We start from the raw sequence: 22,795 nt of genomic DNA on the forward strand, positions 1-22,795 counted from the left end.
ACTGGGAAGAGCACTGCTCATGGATAACATGCAAATTTGAACAAAAACGGTTTGCATGGTTGCTTCATCCGAAATTCCGGGGAAAGAGCTCTGTCTCACTGACGACACGTGGGATGACTCTTCTGTTGGCTACGCATCCACCTCCCACTGAGAAAATATGCTGTCCGTGAAAAGAGTTTGCTCTTTTGACACATGAAACATGCCTAAAGACTAAACTAGATTTTGAATAAGCCAGTTGTAGTTATTGAACAAATATAAAACAATGTGTCCACTAAGCATGTAGCAAGAGCTGCATGGTAACATTCAATTAACACCAAAATACCAGTTTACCTTTGGGGTCATTGCGGTACATTGTCCAGGTGACGACAGCCCACTGTTAGCATTGGAGTTAGTACAGTGTCATACCAGAGCTATCTGATATAAAACCCTGGAGGGTTTAAGGCATAGATTGGGAAGAGGATTATGTGAGGATTTGGGAGTGTGGTGCTCACGGGGCGCAGTGCCTGGAGAGAGAGAGAGAGAAGTGAGCTGGTAGGTCCTGGTAAGGGGATCGGGTCAGTCCATAGCAGGGATGAGAGTCTGCCAGGAAGGAACTAGACACCTCCAGAAACGCAGCGCTCTTTGTTGACACTCCGGCAAAACTCAGAGCCCTATTGCGACACACGCTGATACAAATGCAAATGTTGCCTCTTCCAGAGAATTCCACCTTCCAGGATGGAAAACATGGGCGAGGCGGCTTTGGAGCGGAGCTCTGCCAAAGATTCCAGGATGTCACGGCAGGACCCCCCATGGTATAATCACCTTAGCTTATACGTACACATTGATCACGATAAACCCATAAGAGCATAATAAAAGTTTGTTAACTGGATTGGGCTTTAGACAAAAGGGCAATCTGTCTCATGTCTCTTTTTCAACTTTGACATATGGCCATTGTCTGTTTTAACCGGTCTTAACCTTTTAGTATGCAGGCTATACTATTGCTTTTTGTTTGTTTGTTTGTTTATTTTGGGGGTGGGGGTGCTGTACATGGGTTCATAGCCTTGAGGGGAAATGAATGAGAAGTCAAGAGTTCAAGTTTAAAAAAATATTTATTGAAACTGTATAAAAAATAAGTTCCTAAATTTACTTTACATTGCTAATTCAGTTGACAGAAAAGAAAAATCCAAGCTGCACTCATGCAACTAGAGGTGAAAACCATGTAAACTCATACACACACTCAATCATTCAAGAACATTCTGAACTGAGACACTCCAAAAAAAATTGTCAGCAGACTTTCAATACTCCATGCATTGAGAGACACAAGTGCTTTGAAGGTTATTGGCAGATATTTACAATTCTGTTCATAAACCCTTAAATATGGTAAAAATAGGATATAAATAATCTGTGGGCCCTTCAGAGTGGAATGAAAAAAAAATTCAAAATTCTCTACAAATAAATAAATCCACATCTTTTGCAAGAAATGACAAAATATTGACCTCACTCAAATAAATATTATTTACACTGTATTGTCTTGGCCTTTTGAGGCTCAAGACAAAAAAATATATTCATATATTTTACATATTTACAAAAATATTAACAAAAGATCAGAACATAAGGTTGTCAGTATTGTATTTGCATTGCTGTGTGCATACGTGACTATATGGGTAGCGGTTGTATAGGGGGGACCATGGGATAGATTGAGGCAGAGAAACAGAGAGAGAACGAGAGAGAGAGAGAGAAAGAAAGGCGAGGTACGTCCGTTTCTGAGTTGCACAGATTGCTCATGAGGTTATCTGGTCAGCATTGAGTAAGTGTTGTTGTGCATAACCGCAGACTGCTTGCTGCAGATTATGGTGGAGGAAAAAGGGAAACCCTAAAGTGTGTTGAAAGAGAACAAGAAGAAGTAGTGGTGTGGCTATTCATTTCAAGTATATCCAACGTCCTCAACAGTAAAAACACACACAGAGAAGGCACTGAACTAGAGGGCCGTGTAACCCCTCACTCTGGCTCTCCCAGGCAGCTCTACAGGTAAGGAGCCTTCCAGACTGCTGTAACTGACAGTAGTACTTTAGCAGCTCAAGTAGCTTACTAACATTCTTAACTTGGTCCGTCACAAAAACAAACACAAGGTACCCACTGCAACTAGTATGACAGACCTCATTTCTGTTACAGTCTGAAAAGATGACTAAAGACTCCCCCCTTTCTTACTAGGCCAAAGTGACTGAAGAGGTTTGGTTCTGCCATCTCTACAGTGCAGGTGTAGTTGGAGGATAAAAAAAAAAAAAAAAAAAAAAAAAATTCTCTCCCCAACCTCCACCCACCCCCAAAAGTCTTTCAGTTCCAATCCCTCCCCAATTTCCAGTCAAGACACTGGCAGCCTTGTACACAGCTGCCAGGCTAAAAAGAAAGCACGCATCTATTGCCATTCTGACAAGTGCGCGTTGTGCGCTCAGTCCATTCTCCTCTGACCGACAGAGGACTGGCTTGGGAGTCACATTTCGGGGCCTCTGTTGGCGAAGGGAGTTCACCGGAGGGCGGCCGTGTTGCCGTGACGGCACTGTTGCCACGGTTACTTGCTTCCCACGTTGACTGTGGGGAAGGGCGTGGACTCGTGCGCCAGGCTGTGCAGGCGGATCTCAGTGCCTTCTGTGCTGAGGGGGGTGGTGGCGTTCTGCATCCACGGGTGGTTGAATATGTCCTCGAAGGACGGCCTCTCAGAGGGCCTTAGGGACAGGCACCACTTAATCAGCTGCTGGCATTCTGGAGAGAAAGAGGAAGACAAAAGGGCGTGTCAATGGTGACTCAACAGGAAAGCAAAGAAGTACTATATCAACAAAGTGTATAACTTGATCAAACAAAGGGGTTACTATAGGGTAATATAGTGTGGGAGAGGCTTACCTGCTGACACCCGTCTCCTGAAGAGCACCTGACCACGAACAATCTCCTCGTCCTGCTCAAATGGGATGTCACCGCAGACCATATCATACAACAGGATACCCAGTGACCACACTGTCGCCGACCGCCCATGGTAACGGTGATGTCTGATCCACTCAGGTGGACTGTACACACGGGTGCCTGGTGAAACCAAAACAAAAATAAACAAACATTAGTCATTCAAAAAGGCACTGCAGACAAAAGGAAATTATATATGAGGCTCATATGGTTCTCTTTTACCTCCAGATTACAATATTAAAATGTAGTAAAACAATTACTGTCTGAAAACTATACATTTACATTTCCAAAACGTAACATCGACATATAATGCAAGTTAATCTGCTGGATCATGTGCCTGTGAGCGTGACACTAGCTGCATGCGTGTGGGAGGGGTGGTTGCCATGTGACTATGTTTACAAACTTTGAGTTGTAACTATTCCCGCTCAGCCCAAAGGGGGGCGCTCCAACCAATAACAACTCATTGACCTCTTTGACGCAACAAAATAAAACAAACAGTATTCTCTTTCCATCTAAGCGGGATGCTTAATGCGGCTTGTTTGAAAAGAATATGACCATGCTAGCCTACACAAACGACAGACAATCTTACTTGAATGCCAAACAATTATTGAATATTCCGACTTGACCCGTAACCAAAACACAACCTTGGGTTGGAATGCAATGACTACACCTATAAAAAATATTGCCGCCGTTTTGTGCCTTAAAATTGTCTGCTTACCGTCAAAATCAGTGTAAACTGTGTCCTTGAGTAGTGCCCCAGAGCCAAAGTCGATGAGTTTCATTTCGCCGGTCCGTAGATCAATCAATATGTTTTCATCTTTGATGTCCCTGTGCACCACACCGCAATTGTGGCAATGCCGCACTGCTTCAAGTACCTGGCGGAAAAAGTTCTTGGCCAGCTCTTCTGGCAAGGCACCTTTCTCCGTGATAAAATCAAAAAGGTCCTTGACGGTCTCCGGTCTCTCCATGACGATGATGAAGCTGTCTGGCCGTTCGTACCAATCCAACATCTTTATAATGCCACGAAATCCATTTCCCACTTTCTTTAGGAGAACGATTTCCATTGGGACGCGAGTACCGTTGGGCTAACATGAAAGAAAATAAATACACAATTAGCCATTCGCTCAACCTTAGTTGGGATAAAATGTGCCTTCTTAAACCAAAACAGTAGGACAAATCGTTTAACGCATTAGTTAATTTCTCTTACCAATTCTCCCCATTCAGTCACCCGATCTTTTGCAACATGCTTGATGGCAATCTGTCAGAAAATAATGAAGAACATTAATCAATACAATCCATGCAACAATGTATGGAGGTACATTTGAATTAAAATCTTTTTTTAAAGTCTTGTGTATAATCTGTATATAAATGATCTGCATTTAAACGAATATCAATCATATTAAAGACCATAAAGAAACCCACCGGCGCTCCGTCAGCAATCCTCAAGCCAGTGTAGACCGTGCCGAAGCCTCCGCTTCCCAAAACAGAGCCGACCTGGTAAATCTTCTCGAAGGGCTCCCTTTCTTTAACTGTAAAACACGAATACAAATATGTTGTTGAATTAAAAGAACATTCTGAATTTCAATCTAACAATATATATAAGCATGTCTACAAATTATATCGATCCTTTACAAAATAAGTTACAGAGGCAAGCGCTCTATTATCAAACAGTCTTGTGACGTTCCCATTGGAGTAAAGCAATTAGCTTGCTAGCTAACGACCGCATTGCTAGCAGACACACCAACAACACAACGTCCTCTAACCTTGATGAACTTGAAGCTGGATTTTCGCCGGCATGTCTACGGTGGAAATATGGGTGAAAGAGTTCAATTTTGATAGAAGCATCCTTATAATCCACAAATCAAATGATTTCCCACGATTACTCCGAAATGTAGGTCGAATTCCAACGTCGAATGCAATGGATGCCGCCGAGTATCCACGTTGCCGAAGTAGGACAAATGCGGTGAAAATCCCTTCTCATATAGCGAAGGTATTCGCGTGGTCCCTGTTCAGTTCGGTCCGTTGAATCACGCAGACTTCGCTCGGTAGTAAATACCAATCACAGAAACGTTGATATAATGGTTTAAAACGGAAACGAAATTTAAGACACGATGTATCCAAGTCCTGCTGTTGTGCTGTTACCACGCTGCGACACCGGCTTTCTGAATCGGTAAAATGGGGGCAGGACAAAATATATATCCATAGTAAGTGGGAGTAACCATTGCATTGAACGTCACTTATTCTCCGCCCGTTATCTTCTCCTCCACCAATGGAAAGACGGTATTCTTTCCAAGAGGACGTCAATCACATATGAAAGTAGAGGAAAATGACGCTGGGTAGACTTGACGTGGCGGGAATTAAAACGCGCCAAATAAAGCTAGACGTTTGTGATTGTGTGCGGCGCATGGGAGAACCCGCGAATTGCAGAGTGATGTTTATTTTGAAAAAAGCAACGACTGGCTGCAAAAAACTGACCGCCGTAGGGGAGCGGGGTTAGACTATTGACGGAAAATAGTTTGTGAACATAAGTTTGGTAGATCAGTGATCAGTTGTTTAAAATAAAAAAAACTATTTCAATTGTTGAACATTAATGTATTTTTGGTTGTTTGATACCCTACAGACTACATTTAAGTGTTTTTTTTTTTTGTCAAACAATGTAAAGTTTACTCCTTTGTTTTTTAAACTATGTCACACGGGACACGTCATAAATGTCATGGGGTGTAAACATATTTTCGTATAAATAGTAGGCTATCGTTCACAAGTGATACCCTAACTTTTTCACGGGATTTGGTTTTATTACGTTGTGGCATGAAAGCCTACATTAGGTAACTGAAGCTGTCCACGATGAAATAGTTTCATCCGATCAGTGTATCCCTGTATTACTTTATTATTTTCTCATTCCATTTATTCAGTTTATTAGCACGGCTATATACCAGTTGTAGACTGTTTAGATAGTCAAACAATGGTTCCCTCACCACTAAAGCGTTATGGAAAATAGGCGCATACCAGGCATTCTTTCAGAATGGGTGGCCGCGATTTCACTCTGTCGCAGGATGTGGGAAACTCGAGATAAAAGGCATCCATTTACCCTTCAGCCCCCTCCCTCACTCCCGTCTTTCCCCGCTCTTATTGTTTGAAAAGTAGTCTGCATCACTTTGCATTGAAGACCATGCAGTCTATAGCAGGGCAGTACACACCATCTTAAAATATGTAACCTATCCAAAAAAAACAATGTAGCTGTTCAACACTTGCACTGTCAGTTTGTTTGTTTTTCAGAACATTAAGCCTAAGCCTAATTCAATTCAATTTTATGTAGGCTATATAGGCTAGCAAAAGGCATAATTATAAACATAAGGACATTCAAAATAGGCTTAATAAAATTAAAAAAACTTAAAACCTTTGATTTTACCTTAAATTTAATTCCACAAACATTGTAAAGTAAATGTAATTGCTTAATTCTATCTGAGAGCATGAGCATGTTTCTCGGTGAGCCATTGAGGCAATTTAGCAACATAATTTCCACAAAGCCCATCTAGAAACAGCATGTATATTTCTAGCTAGGAATAGACCCTTATGTCAGATAAGGCTTTGCTGGTGGGTTCGCTGGCTTGCCTAAGGGGCATCCAGAATGTGTCACAACTCCCCCCCTTCTCGGCTTCTAAGATCATAGGCTCTGCAGTGGGGGTGAGCTGGACTGTGGACCAGAGAAGCGGCGGGTACTGTGTAATGCCAGAGAAATGACAGCACAGCTCGCCAGTGATGTTTGGGTGCCTGCTCAGCACAGATAGAGTGACAGCAACATAGTGCCCCATCTGTCAAATGTTGCTGAGGCTTTTATTAGACCAGCGCTTCTCAAAGCATGCAGCGGAGGCCAGCTCTCCCGTTCCGCTCTCAAGCCTCAATTTTCCCGTCACGCACAGGTTACGAGCCGACAGACCCCCAGCGACTAACCTCTTCTGACATCATACTTCTGTCAGAGTAGGTTCTCTTGTAGGCGTTATTTATGGCCACACCAGTCCTCGCCCACGTTGTTGCATTGGTTTAGAATCAAGGTAAGACTGCAGACTTATAGAACAGTGCCTCCAAGTTCCTTCTCATTTTAGCCAATTGGTCAATGATGTATGGTCATGCTAGTGAGGTTACATTTTTACCAAAACTACAAGATGCATCAACTTCGTTGATTCACTTGGGAAAATACTACATACCCATACTACAAACCACCTCTCCTGGCAAATAAGTCCCAGGCTGGCTTGGTGACCCCTTTCCCTCACCCCCTGACATTCTAATGTCATAGGCTACCTGCGTAACACAAGAGCAGCAACTCATGCTTCCCTTCTTCAGACACACATACACACACACAAACACACAAATAGTCAAGTCCATTCCACAAATAGTTAATTACTATGAGAGAAAGTGCAACAGTCCAACATGCATTTAATTCATAGCTGAATATTTAGTGTATAGGCCTACTTTTACTTAAACAGGGGCTGATCCTCTACAGCAGTTCACTCACCTTTAGCCTCTGTGATCTGCAGTGCTTTCATTAGGTAACGTCTCCTTTTCTTCCAGGACTGGTTGCAGGGTTGGTTGCATGCATTGTTGCCGTTGGCTTTCATAAATTGTGCATAGTCCATGCTGACATAATAGAAATCAAATTTTGTATTTGTACTTATATCATGGTATCGGTCAGTGGTGCCACCACCTGTATGCAAAATACACACATACGTTCCAGTGGCACAGGACGGACTGGCAGTTTGGTTTTGATTAGAAGCATATTGACGGCAGTTATGAACTAGAAGTGAATTGGTGGAGGCAAAATATAACCATGTTAAAGTAAACTTAAAAAACGTACACATCTTTCAAATATAAAACAGAAATCAATGGAGTTTACGTAATTCAACTTTTCAACAACCTTAGCCAGAACTGTGTTGGCATAGTGAGGCAGATGCGGAGCTGGAACTCAAGCTGGTGCAAACCAACAATGCTGCAGGGAACTGATTCTGATCTGATCAATCCGAAGATAGACAATGGACATGTACATTCAAAATATAATAACAGTTCTACTGACAATGCCTGTCTTGACTGCTTCGGTGGAAAGGTAATTCAGCTGCTTGAGATGCTTAAAGACGTACCTGAGGAACGGTATGACAGAAACATTGGTTCTGATAACATGAGTGGCTTTAATGAATATTCATAAAGACTATACGGATAGAGTTTTGAGGAAGTTTGACTCAACAGGGACCAGGAGTGTCCTTATCGTAAGGTAGGCTGAGTTTCATTCTTTTAACAAGGGTGTGTAAAATCAGGGTTGGGTTCCTGTTGGTCCATATAATGAGCTAGCAACCAGAAACACATTTTTGTGTACATTATTTATGATGATTGATTATTTGACATCCATGGATGCTTGCCCTCTGTCATTTGGTTCAGTGTTAGCTGGCATCTGAGTGATCTAAAATAGAACGAAAACATGGTGTACGGCTGAGTTTTACTTCAGTGTGAGAGTGTAATTTCATCCCTAGTTCTGAGCCTAACTCCACTCACTCATTTAGGAGCTGAGAGGGGCTGAGCAAACTTTTGTGAATGATGAGTACCAATCAGCAAATGAAAAAGAGACTCGCCCTTACGAGCAGGGGCTAGGGGAGTCTGACCGCCCATTTCATGGCGTAGATAAGTCCCAAACTGTCAGTATTTGCCTGGCAAGACTGATGATGATTTCAAACAGTAGATGGTTTTTCATAAAGATATGAATTGTGTGAATATTAACACCATCATTGATGTTTCATTACAGTACAGGCATATCATTGAGTTTACAGTTCAGAAAACACATTTCAGGATGCACTTACACTTTAACTCATCAGGATGCACTTGCACTTTAACTCAAAGCTAAGGCTAACGGCTAAATGAGAGCCAAATAAGGTTTTGGCTGGAACACTCTTTTTAAACTACGATAAAGAAGGCTGAGTTAAATAAGATAATGTTCCAATCAACTGATTTATTTTCAAACGCAGCTTGTATTTCAGTGCAGTCTTTGTCACACTGATCCTCAGGCTCTCATTAACTTCTGTTTACGTCAATAGATGTTTCACTCCAACAGCTTAAGCCCTGCCTATCCCTGTTGTTAATTCAGCCCAGGTCAAGTCCTGTGCCCCTCCACTCTGTTGGATCCATCAGGCAATTGAATGGCCAGCAGATTGCTTTGCCACCCTCACCACCTTACGACACTGACCTGTAAAACAATCAAGAATGTCTACCACTCCCCCTCACAGCTGTCTTGACACCACGCATGGGGTGCAAGTGAGAAAAGCAAGTGTGCCTTGCCTGGAGGAGGCTGAGAGGCCATAGGGATCCCCTGCTCTTCTCTTCTCCAGTCACTGCGGTTACATGTATTCGAATTTCTGGCTTTCTGGATTTAAATCGTAGATCCATTTCATGTAACCACCAATATTCGAATTTTTGAGCTCCGACTAAACTCCGATTTACACCCCAAGATAACTCAAACGGAGTTGGTTGTTAATCGGAGATTTCAAGGAGTTGTGAGAGAAATGCATTGTCTATCGTGTGTAGAGGAATAAATAATAATAAATAATAATGAATACCCTTCTAATGTCATCACCTTTCAGCGCTCTTAAAAATAAATGGCGATGTTGGATGTCAGGTCCTATGAATAGTGGTGGCTGGTACTGTTGTTGTGGCTCTGACCTTTGTTTTGTGATGTTGTCATGCTGGGATGGGGTGGGAGAGGGGGGGTGTGGGCTTCCTCACATGACTGATGCATAGGGCTGCAGGAATGGTGTGAACACAGGTGCCTGTAATGGCTTAACCAGGCAGAGCGAGTGTCAAAGATTACCCAGCAATTATGGGTCTGTGAAGGCTGCTCTTTAGAGAAACTCCTCAATAAAATCAAGGAGCACACTAACAGATTCAGAGAGTTCGCTCCCCCGTTTTTGAGAGCAGTGGAGCGGGGCCTGCAGAATGATACTGCCAGAGGAATCCCCTCTTGGAAAAACATCCTATTTGTCAGAATTTGCCAGCCTTTTTTGTGTCCTTTCTGATCATTGGTTCCGTAGGCTTGAGTTGTCGATATGAATCAGAATCAGAATCAGGTTTAATTGGCCAAGTAAGTTTGCACAAACAAGGGATTTGACTTGGTAAAGTGGCTCTCAGTGTGCTTTCACACTACTGAGTTACTAATCTATAGTATTTATGTGTGTTTCAGTGATTAGCAAATTGGAGTTCCTCATTCGCCTCCCAAGCACCGCACCCACCCCCTCCCCGCCCCCTCAACACACAAACTCACCCTCTCTTTTTTTACTGCCAAATCACTGATGTCTCTGACATGCAGCTAAATAAAGCAGAGGGGGTCTGGTGAAAGTCCCACCCAAAAAGGAGGTGAGGAAATTTGTATTTTTAGTAGCACACTGAAAGGTCAGCTTACTTCCCGGGGTCACTTCCAGTGTGGCCTCCGTCGCTCTCTTCAGGTAGCACAAAACCCCATAGGCCCCCAAAGGTCTTGACCAGGGGGGGAGGGCGAGGGAGAGGGAGACATGGGTAAGGTCGCTAGTGGACATCAAAGCCCAGGGATATGTGGGAAAGGGTCAGTGAGCTCCCAGGGTTCATGCAGGGTCGGCTTTCATGTCAGCAAAAGAAGGGGTCAGGGTGAGAAGTCACAGACATACCTGTCCAGCAGCACCGAGGCTCTATTCCAGGAAATTACCCCCCCACTTGTCTCAATTAGAGAACTGGCCCTGAAAGCCAGGCTTTGTTTAAAGAGAGTAGATAGGCAAGTGAAGGTCTGCAACTTGGTTTCTGCTGGTGGGAGAGTGGGGGGTGAACAGGATTGATTAAGGTCAGTTGAAAGGGGGGCCCCAGACCACCGTTCTTTGCACTGGTCTGTTTGTTTGCTAAGACTGTCAGTGAAGCGGACGTAAATAACACCAGATAACATCTCATGGTCAGGCCTGATTGATATTTTTAGTGACATGTGATATCAGGCTGTTTATATTTTGATCTCTAAAAAAGTAATTTGCTACAATAATAGGATGTTGCCCTATGGTCATACTCAACCAACACACTATGGCCTTATTATTACCTTGACATCCACAAGGACAGATTAGGTCACATAGATTTTCTTTTTTTAAAGGTCTCTGAAGCTTTTTTTGCTGAGGTAAGTATTATTTTACTGGCATTCTGGATTATTATAGTGCTTGCAAAGCTTCTTACTTTTCTTATTATAATGCTTGTCAATTTTCAACAATCAACTGCCACTGCTGCAGTCTCCGTAGCTCTCCCTTTCTAACTCAATACTGGACAGATTTGGATCATTTTTGTCTCTAGCAACAATCTGAACCCCAAAAGATCTAGAAATAGGGTCCAGATTGGAAGGTCAAGGAAATGTCCCTTTAATATCTTTATCAACTTCCCCATCTCTTTCTTAATTTATCTAGGCCATATGCGCTGAAGTAAAAAAAAAAATGCGCAGCTATGCACTTTTCAACCTAGAACCGTATTCTCCCCTTGACTTAAGTCTGTGATTTGCTCGCCATGAAGGAGGTTATACACTTCAGGTGGAGCGACCTCAAAATCTGGGCATTTCTTATGTTAACATCATTTACACGTATTCTGCCCTTGATAGGTACGCTTTTCAGTTACAGTATGTGATGTAGTAAGTCACACATCACTACAAGGCGAAACACCACTTTGTGTTTGAAGTCGAAAGTAGTCCTAGTTAGTAGTTGCAAAATCACAATGTTTGCGTTTGGTTTGAAACTACAGAAATAACGTCATGTTTATTCCATTACAATGTAACATAAGTCAGCATACTACGTTAAGTTATAATAGGCTACATTGTTAAACAGAAAAAAAAGTTTTAATAACGTTCACATGCAAAGCATGCATGGTAACTTTATTATTATTCCTAGTCTTCTTATTCTTTCTATCAACTTCTGTGAATAATTCAGCTTGAACCGCTGAAGATACATGTTGTTCAAACTGTTGCCCTCACATGGCTTTGCTTTTCTCTAGCATGCATTAAATATCGTTTCAAATTTTTCTAATCTTGTTGCTGTATATTTGTTTAAAATGGTCGTTTATTACATTTTTTCTTTATTTCAGTAATGCAAATCTAATTTGTGTCAATAATACAAGACACAAATATCAGTGCTTGCAAAATAACAAAAAAAGCTTGACGAATGTAAGAAGAAATTAGTTTATTGGATTAAAATCACAAACTGCTTCTTTAAAGTCTGTTAATGGCATAACCAGCACTATGTAGCTAGAGTTAACTTAATCATATATCACCTTCCCTCCCTAAAGTTTGAGGGAGGACTACAGGTTGAGGCCCCAGTGAAGGCAATAATTGCTGTGGTATCCAGATTATAATACAAACCTGTTCTTGCCTAATCTTTGTAACCTACTGGACTCTTTAGTTGTTATTGTTCACTCACCAACCATCGTTTGTGAAGATGATCTAATGGCCAACAGGACAAAACCTTTGGACTGTTCGAGACAACAACTGCCATCACACTGTTTTGCTCTTCTCTACCTCTCTCTCTTTCACATCTTTTCTAAACAAATCTTTCTAATATTTGACTGAAAAATATATATGTTGTGCTTTTGCAAGCAGTAGTAAATTCCTTCAAGAAATGCCAAATCCAGTTATTGTTATTATTTAGTTTGGTCTAGTCAGCTGGATTTCTGTCCCACTCTTATCAGTGCATGCCACTCACAAAGGCAGGCGCCAGCTCTTGGCCTCACACCAGTCGAGGCTGTGTTGTCCCCCTGGCTACTGTAATGGTTTTAAGGGTCACAGAGCAGCAAATTGTCCTCTGGAATGTGATTCAATTTGAGAAGACCAGGAATTTGCTGAACCAGGGAGAGGGACTAGCTCATGCCACCGTCTAGCTGGGGGTGGGTCCGCAGCATTATCGCCATGGAGAACAAACAGCAATAAAGCCATGCTGCGATGTTACATTTTCCCCTTAGACATTCACACTTTCTCAGTACGTTGTCACAGTAGGGAAGTCTTGTGATGAAGGGATCTTTTGTTGTTTCTGCAGTCCTCATAGACACACTGTAAGTCTAGACATATTTTCCCATCCCGGTCATTCCACTATTTGTATCTTGTACGGGGCTCAAACAGTATTTCTGTTTTACGTTGGCTTTTTCTCTCGGTCCAAAAACAGAGGGGGGTTTTCCCATGCTTAATATCCCTGCTCACTGCTTGGCTTCCTCAATTCCTAAAAAAAGAGAAAGAAAAGCGGTGATGTCACCCCTGAAACATCCCATTGCAGCATAATAGGCCACTTCCTTGTGTATTGTGGTGGGCTCTTTTAATGAATAGAACTTGAAAACATAGCCGTGTGAAAGCAGCCTCTTCAGTGAAAGCTCATCAACACTGAAGATGACTGAGTCAAGATGATACATACAGTACGTCCATATGTAGCTAAATAGGAGAAAGACAGTATGTGTGTGTGTGTGTGTTTGTGTTAGGGGAACACAGTACTCCAGCATCCCCCCCCCCCAAAAAAACCCAGCTGCTATATGTAAACACAAAAACAGCACTTACTGCTAAAACTGAACTTTCTATCTTGGGTTACTGTAGAATGTTGGTCATAATAATAATAATAATAATAATAATATAAATAATAATAATAATATCATCAGTATCATCCATACTTACACCATTGCGTAAGGTAAGACTAAGTGTTATCTTTATATCCTATGATTAATCTTATGCTTTGCTCCATGTTCTGAGACCAACCCCATCATAGTTCCATATACCCCCCGAGTACTTGAGTTTGTCAGGAAATGATTACTCGATTTGTAAAATGATGTGTGTGTGTGTGATTGTATTTGTGTGTGTGTGTGTGTGTGTGTGAGAGAGAGATACTGTATTGTCTTTTGCATCCTGGGCTGCCGGATTCCTACAGCTCAGACACACCACGGCCACACATGTATGGACACATGTTCCGAAATGACTCACAACCCTCACATAGCCCTTCCCAGCAGAGGTAAGGAGAGCTCAGGAATGTTTGCAGCAAGGCAGAAGGGAGGATGGGTGATGGGGATTCTGTTGTTTTAATGTTCATGTGTTTAAATGTGCTTGAGCAATACACTTTACTTACTGACTTATTTCCCTGTAGTCTTCCCGACCCCCACACAGACACACAGACATACACACACACACACACACACACACACACACACACACACACACACATGGATTTGAGTGGTATGTGCATAACTAAACATGGGACTCTTCAAAACATGGATATCTGTCTTTTGGGTGTTTCCCCTTGGCATTTGCAGTGCACTATCTTGAAGCACTCCACCCAACCCAACATACCAACCCACCCCTTGCAGAGAAGAAGTTTAGAGAAGGCGTGAGGAATGACAGAAACACGCCTAGCATGCTTATTTCCCTGTAAAAATAATTTACTTAAGTTTTGCTTTTTTTCATTGATTTGCATCTTTAGTCACACATGAAAAGCACACGTTCCCCACTAACAACAAAAGCAGCCACAAGTACCGCAAACCCACAGGAGCAGTGGTGTTGCACGTGAAGGCGATGGTCGTTAATGATGACCGATGAACGCCGATTGCTAATTTCTTTTTGTGATCAACAGCAAGCTTTTCATTTTCCCCTTCTTCGGAAATTCGTTTTTTTCCCCCTCACAGCTGCAATGTCCCTGGGACTCTGAGCGAAGGAGTAAATGGGAGGCGATGCACATGGAGAAAATAATGGGGCACAAATCACTCTCATTTTTCTTGAGGCCAAGAGATGATGGCCTGGAGAGAAATAAGAGAGAACGTTTTCAAAAGCACTTATTTGAGCAGTTATTTCAGAAATTGACCATGTGTGAGAGGGATGATGGGCCTAGGAGAGTGAAAATTGAAAGGGTGAGTATTGACTGTAATGGGTTAAAAAGGAAGAGAAAGGCCGTTTGATAAAAAGGGCAAAGATGGTTTGATAAAAGCAGCTCGTATTAAGCGCTGTATGGTCATGGTTGGGATTTGTATGGTAGACTTTTCTATAAAAGCTGATTTTCACCCAAATCGAAACCTTTGCTGCTCTTAATTATCGCTATTTCCTTCCCCTATTCAACAAACAGGAATCAAGCTATCTTTCAGTCTGCCTACAGTAGAGAGAGCAGAGCTGAGAGTCCACTTCAGTGTTGAAAAGCGAGGGAGGGAGCTCACGTTAAATCCCGACACGCTGTTTGCAGTCGCCAGAGAAAAGCTCCAACAATATGCCCCTGGTTTCTGCTGGTGAGGTGCTCTGTTTATACACATGCTTCCCCAGCACATGGCCAGTGCTCGCAGTCAGGTCACTTTCTCCCTCCACCCACAACAGTCAGGCCAGCGCTAAGACCAGGCCCAGACCTCCGCATCCGTGGAACCTCCCGGGGGCCACAAAACTCCCGGGTAAACAATAGCCCTTCTCTCACTCTCCGTCGATCGCATGACTAATCGCATTAAACAGAGGCGTAACTTTCCTGTTGTCCCACAGCCTACAACCTACACCTCCCACCACCGCCACCACCACCACCACCACCACCACCACCACCACCACCCTCCGCTCCTGTAGTGTAAACGCGTAATCGCTGGAAAACAGAAACGATATGCGTGGAACAAAGACTTGGGAGAGCTGGAAAAGGTGTCCCTGCCCATGTTTACATTCACAGAGCCCTGACGTCAGAGCAGAGGCCGACGCAGGTAAGTGCCCAGTGCACCCGGCTCAACACACCGCCAGCCTGCCAGCCTGCCAGCCTGCCAGCCTGTGTTTACTCCACAAGCCCAGGGAATGAATTGCATTTATGACTCACAACGAGAGAAAGAGAAGGAGAGGGAGGGAAGGAAAGAGAGAGAGAGAGCGAGGGAGGGAGTCTTTATTTAGGACAGATGCACTGGCTTGGAGCGCTGGTGGGTCAGGCAGGAGAGGAAACTTGAGATGGAGTCACACGTTGGGTTTACGCCAACGATTCCTAATAGACTCTGCTGTCTTTGTTAACCTTCTCATATCACAGTAGCGCTCTCTCGCCCTTTAAGCCTGTGGTCTTTGCCTGGCCCTCCTTTTCATGTAAAGCATGGGCCCGCTTATCTGGAAGGGTGCTTGGTATACCTTTTTTCCATGTGATACCCATCTGTTGAATAAAATGGTTAATCCGCTAACAAACTAGCATGGATTGTATGTTTCAATTCATTATATTTTTACATTTCAGCCATATTGCAATTGCCAGTAAGATATTAAATTAGCATGAAATTCAATTAACTTAAATAAAAGCAATAATTACTGAGCTATAAAGTTGTGATTTCTTTACTTCTGAGAGAGTCAAGATTAAGAATAGTGCAGATGTATTGCCTATTTATAACAAGTATGAATTAGAGGATTTTATTACAGCTGTTACATATCAACTATTAACATACATAATAACAGAATGACTTCCATGATTTCAGACAGCTCTCTTTCTTGCATAATGAGTAAACCCCTTTAGCTTGGCCTGGAGTGGAACGACCCTTGAACTCAGGTGAGTTGTAAGCTGGTATGAACTTTAGACCGCCTACCTACACACAGTCCACAGCAAGTTGGTTCAGATTCCACATTCCTGCCCCAAAGAATCTTCCACTATTGAGCAACACTCATTCAACATCTATGTTCAGTGGGCCACAGTTGTACAACTGCTGGGGAGGGTAAGAGCCTCCCTTGAGGCTGCCCTGTGGACCTGTTCCACTGGGTTGATGGTGGTTTAAGCATGCTATCATACAAATGCTATGCTGAATGCTATGCTAAATGCTATCCTGAATTTATTGCCTCCAAGTTTAGGCCTGCCATGTTGCTAACCCCTATATGCTATGGGCAGGTAGTGAAATATACACAATGCTGGTGAATTATACACAATGTGACTTTGTGTCAATCAATCTATGGCCAAAACTAAGACTAATAATCTAGTTGTGAGGAAGTACAATACATATTTTAAAGGGTAAGGGGAATTACATTTTTCAGGACTATTATTCAGCAAAGTGTTTTGGTAATCACAGATACACTTCAGATTCTGCTTCAGCTTCAGCTTTTTTCAGCTATGACGTCAAACATTCTTGGTAGGAGGAAGGAGAGACAAACTACCTATCCACCTAACATTTCCAACTGGGAATGCCTCTGCTCAGGGCCGCTAGTAACACATCACGAGCACATACTCAGCCTTTGAAAGTATGCCTTATGCCGTAGATTACATTCTGCATGAAGCATCCAACATCCTGAGGCGCTTGCATTTGGAGGTCATTTTTATTAATACTTCTACTGAAAGGTCACAGAGCAACCGCTAGCCATGCTGGGCAGGAATGCCTGCAGGTCAGGGCAGTTCAGACAGAGGGATTGGCAGCTTGCATGGCAGCCGGCTAATGTTTTTCAGGAACACCGAGTTTTCGAGGACTCGGTGCCCACTGAGGTGTTTGAAGCACTCAAGAGTTGAGGGATGCAATTGAAACAGACGAGCAGGTGCCAGACCAGTGTAACATCCATAAAGGGTGGTCCCAAAGGAGGCGGTGCAACCATGGAACGTTTTCACGAGAGCACGCGTGACACCCTCGACAAAGTCAAAGAGTCACAGTTCTCATGCATCTTCATTTATTATTATTACATATTTATTTAACCAAGCTGTGGTCAACATGTTTTTCAGGTAGGGGACTCTGGTTTGGTGAGTTTAACTCTTAGTGGAACATACATAAACTTTATTCTTTGTACACAAACTTTTTACATAAACTTTATTCTTTGTCTTTTCTACTAAGCTGCTCTAAGGTCCTGCAGCTTTTTGCATTATCTTCTTAAAAAAAGCTATCTTATCACATTTGGCTGAGGAAACATTGCCTCTGCTTCCACCACCTTCCTCCCATGTGTCCCTCTGCCTGTCTTATCTCCACCCAGACCCCATAAGCGCTGAGGAGAATAAGGTTAGGGTTGCTGCCCTAGAGAGCTGAGGAAGAGGGAGATAGAGAGGTAGGTACAGAGAACAGCTGCAGAGTAAGGTATGTGTTATATAAACACTCCCCAGACAGGCTGCTAACTCTGGACCAGATTTGGCCTGGTTCTGGCGTGAGTCTGCTACCTGGGGGGAACTGTAGTAAAAAGAAAAGCTGCTTTTGCAGCTGGCAGGACTTGAGGGGAGGAGCGGTATGTAGAACTTAGTGGGGAGTCCTCCGACCCTGAGCACATGTGTTCACCACACTGTCATCCCTGATCTCACCAGCCTTCGAGGCCATCCACGGAGACAAGGAAAAACTCAGCAGGCCGGGCATACAGCCATTGTTACCCTGCTCCAGTGCTAACAATCACGGAATCAGGGACAGTTAGAGCCCACAATGAAGTCATGCTGCTTTGTGAGATAGAGGGGAGGGGGGGGTGCTCAATCCCCAAGTCCACTTACTTGGGAATCAGGTCAGCATTGTTGCCAAACCTTCGCTGACACTTTTCCAAGAATCCGTGAAAAGAGAAAAGAAAAGTTCACAGTGGGTTCCCCAGCCAGCAAGGGCCCCAAGTGTGCAACCACTGCACTCTGCAGGGAGTCTATTAGCCAAGCACAAACTTCCCAGGATGTCCAATAAGTGCCTGAAATAAGGAAACTGTAGATGAGCTATGGAGGTAGTTTTTAGACGCACGGCATATGAATCAGTGGAAACAAAAGACCTGTGTAGATGAAACGGAAGCTCCTGGTTCCCATTTTCAGTGGAAACAGAGTGTAGTATCAGTGATAGAGGCGTTGGATTGCGGTCACAGTGACATACTAAGGACACCCATTCATTCAGGGCCAGCGCTTAGGAAGAGGAAGTAATTCTATTACTGGGCAAGGGCAGGCTGGGGGGATTTTCACTCTCTCCTTCCAAACAGAATATGTAAACAACCTAAACTGTCAGGTGGACGCAACCATCTCCTAGCAACATACAAATGTTTGATCCTTCCTGTTAGAGGGACATTTGGTCAAGCTATCGGAGGGGCACATTACAGTGTTTGAGCCTTGCGGTGACTCACCTAAGTAAATATATACAGTCAACACGCTAAGTATATCCTTGCCCATTCACGTCCATGCTCTCCTCACCCATAGCTACACCAAAGCAAACAAACTTGTGGTCGGGGTTTTGTTTTGTTGTTGCCTTTCCACCTGCTGGGTAATTGAGTGCACGGCATTAAACCCTTCTGCATCGTTTGAAGGGGCTGTGGACCCCCTGATGACAGAAAGCTTTGGACCCCCCAAAAAAAGATCTCAAACTCTGCAAGCGCTCTTAATGGGCCCTCATAAAAAGCCGTTCTCTCTCCCTGCCCACTCAACGCTAATCCCCCAATACGAGGATATGCTTCAGGGGAGTATTATGAACGCCGCCTACTCATTTGACTATAGCTCATAAGCGCAGGGGTTGTGGAATCTTTTAGCAGCATCCGTAGAAGCCCAGGAGGCAAAATGAGAGGCACTGTGAAATGTCAGAGAGACAAGATTAGCCTCGAAAAAAATTCCTGAGAGAAAGACAATGTTTACATATGGTTGTAGGAATGACATCCCCCAAAAAGCGCTGAAAGATGCAAATGAACAAAAGAGGGCTGTGGTGAATCACCGCCTGAGAAAGGGTTAGGTGAATAGTTTTTTGGGGCAGGGCATGCACTGAGGGAGGGATAGTGTGGGAAAGGGCTGGTATATAGTACACTAGGATTGCTTGACATTTAGCTTGCAGGCACACACACACACACACACACACACACACACACACACACACACACACACACACACACTCACACACATTCTTTCTCCTACTCTCACTCTCTTTCTCACAAACTCAACAACAATGAAAATGCAAGCACACACATGTTCTTACACATTCTCTAATTTGCATACACTCTCTCTTTCTCTCTCACACACACTCACACACACACACACACACACACACACACACACACACACACACACACACACACACACACACACACACACACACACACACACACACACACACACACACACACACACTTACTCTCTCTTTTCATCTTACTCTCCAATAAACACAGACTCTCGTGTCTGGCCTGTGGCCTCCTGTGTCTTGACTGTAAGGCATGTCACTGAACCACTTGTATCTGCCATGTTAAAGGTTGTTAAATCAATAAAACCATTCTTTGGCCTTTTGCCCTAACCTTTATACACAGCAGTGCAGTGCAGTGCCACGTCACAGTGTACTCGTACATGCTGTTCGTATGGTGAAGGTAAACACCTGACGATTTCTGCCAAGTCACCATAATCTCACCACACCCATTGTAAACATTCAGAGAGTAGTACTCACAACAACACCAGATACACAGACCGGATTGGGCAGCATTTTTTTTGTCTATATCAAACTATTTAATATGCTGAAGAATTTTCACACATAACGGTTACCTGACAAAAATTTTCCTTAGAAAAGGGAGGTGTGGTTATACAGTTGTGGCTGTTGTGGTTAACCCTGGGGCAAACAGTAGCAGCAGAAACTCAAAGCAACATTGTGTAGTTCCTAAAAAGCATGCAAACACCTTGCAAACACCACCAACAGCCCAGTTGGCACTGAGTAAAAACTTGCTAACTAGCGTCTTTCGGTGAAATTGTTGGCGATGTTGAGCTTTTTTCTCATTTCCGCGGGGTGTTCCGACCCAATCCACAAAGCTGCATAGTGCACAGCCTGGATGGCTTGTGGAAACGATAGGTGTGTTTATTTGTCCTTCACTTGACCATACACTATCCATATGAATAAGAAGATGACACCAAAAGGAGTTGCTCCTAAAATCATATCTCAAAAAGTGGCAAATTGTGTTTCTTTAAATCAGTGGTTCTTAGAGGCACCCAGTGCAACTTTCGAGGCTTAAAAATAAACATTCAATTTCTAGTCTTTTTTACACGTAGTAAGTTTCAATAACTCCATACCATTACATATCGTCATTCAAGGAGCAAAGATGAGACGTCGTCGTATGGTGAGAACTGATAGAAAATCGATAACAACAACAATCGCCGCCATTTTCTTTATTTTTTGTAACCTACAATAAATACAGCAGGATTCCAGTCAATGGAAAAATGGCCTCTCCCCACCGGCGATTGTTGTTGTTTACGATTTTCTATCAGTTCTCACCACACAACGACGTCTCATCTTTGCTCCTTGAATGACGATATGTAATGGTATGGAGTTATTGAAACTTACTACGTGTAAAAAAGACTAGAAATTGATTTTTTATTTTTCATTGAATGTTTACATAAAGTTGCACTGGGTGCCTTTAACCTTATTGGAGGTACTGAGCCCTGCAAGCTTCATCAGTGCATTCGACGAACCCTTCGTAATTTGAAAATTAAATAGGATTTCTTCAAAACGTAGGTATGTATAAAAACGCCCCGACATTGCTAGTGTGAACCGGGCTATACTGTGTGTGTCTTGACCCCTGCCTAACCCCTGAGAGTGACTCAGCGAACCCCTGGGGTTCGATCGAACCCAGGTTAAGAACCACTGCTTTAAATGGAGATGAAGAAGATATTCATAACCAGAGCGAGTGCTACAGTGTAAATTATTCATGACAGTGTATTCCCATTTGCTCTCCTCTTCATGTGTTCACTCTTAACCTGCCCATGATGAGATGCAAACAGGCTTCAAATAAATGCGTGGAGCACAATCACTCCTAGCAGCCAGCTACATTATCTACTCATAGGGCTAGGCAAATGTCAACCTGATGTCCAGCCAGTATAGCTTTCTCATTTGCACGCGGCCCCATGCAATTCTAGCTCCCTCCGTGCCGTGAGGGTTTGTTTACTTCCATCAGCTGTGTTTGTAACGCGCTGGCGGGAACAGGGAACTGCATTACCATGGTATTTCTGTAGAATTCACGCCTTGCTTATCTCCCTCACTCTCACTTCCAGCGAACCCGGCCTTCGTGAAACCGCAGTCAGGGGCAAGCTGACAGATAACTGTGAGGGCTCCAATAAGGTTTTTGTGTGAGTCCATGTTTTGTTTTGGTTTTGGGTTCACATGCTATGAGCAGGCTGCGGCAGACACGTTTGGCCCCGTGGCGGGCCCCCGGGAGAGGTTCATTGTGTCTGTTTTGAATGGGAACCTCACAAGTTAATAATAATAATAATAAATTGTATTTGTATTGCACTTTACATTATACAAATCTCAAAGTGCTACATATACATATAAAACAACAATGAAAATTGATTAGCAGAAAGCTTTTGAAAAAAGATAAGTTTACCGACCAGGGCTAAATCACATGACGGGCTGCCCATGGACGGAGGTCCAAAATGAACAAAAAAACTTCATTAAACAATGGAGCCATTAAATATTTATCTGATCCAGGATTCTCTGCAGTATGTGCAGTCCATACATCTGACTCATATAAACAAATAGCATGTCCATGTCAAAAGGCCAAAGAGGAGGAAACTATTAATGAGCGCTGTACCGATCCCTTTGAAGCAGACAAGGACGCATATCCTGGAATAAAATGGAATAAAAACAAATTTGAAACCCAAATAGTTTTCATAACATTTTACCTGCATAACCTTCAGCTTTTTTAGAGAACCCTGGGCAGTAGACTGAATTTCTTCCAGAGCGTTGACCCACCAAGAAAATTCAATAGCACTGTCCCCTCATACTCTTTTCTCTCCATCCATTTTTTGGATGAGTAAACATTTCCCTCCACCACTGACAAAGAGCTGTCTTGTCAGAGTCTGACATTAGAGAGAAAGTGGTGGGTAGAGGTGACGAAGCCATTGTCTGTGACAGTGTGAGATCAGTGGCTTTGTTGGTGCTGTGCATCGGCCCCGAGCGAGGCTGCCACCAGCTGCATTCCTTCTGCACGCCGGCCTCTCCCCCAAGC

At 43.2% G+C, this 22,795-nt stretch overlaps 1 protein-coding gene across 1 annotated transcript; it reads right to left on the bottom strand.

Moving 5' to 3' along the window:
* Positions 1-1,069: 1,069 nt before the first annotated feature.
* Positions 1,070-5,076, bottom strand: pim1 (Pim-1 proto-oncogene, serine/threonine kinase). The gene is made up of 6 exons (XM_080853363.1): positions 4,695-5,076; positions 4,354-4,460; positions 4,139-4,189; positions 3,650-4,016; positions 2,878-3,054; positions 1,070-2,739 (listed from the first exon to the last, which is right to left on the bottom strand). Exons 1-6 carry the CDS (start codon positions 4,774-4,776, stop codon positions 2,549-2,551), a joined length of 975 nt encoding a protein of 324 aa, XP_080709489.1. The 5' UTR covers positions 4,777-5,076; the 3' UTR covers positions 1,070-2,548.
* Positions 5,077-22,795: the final 17,719 nt, after the last annotated feature.

This window comes from Sprattus sprattus (genome assembly GCF_963457725.1).
Source record: "Sprattus sprattus genome assembly, chromosome: 16".
NCBI lineage: Eukaryota > Metazoa > Chordata > Actinopteri > Clupeiformes > Clupeidae > Sprattus > Sprattus sprattus.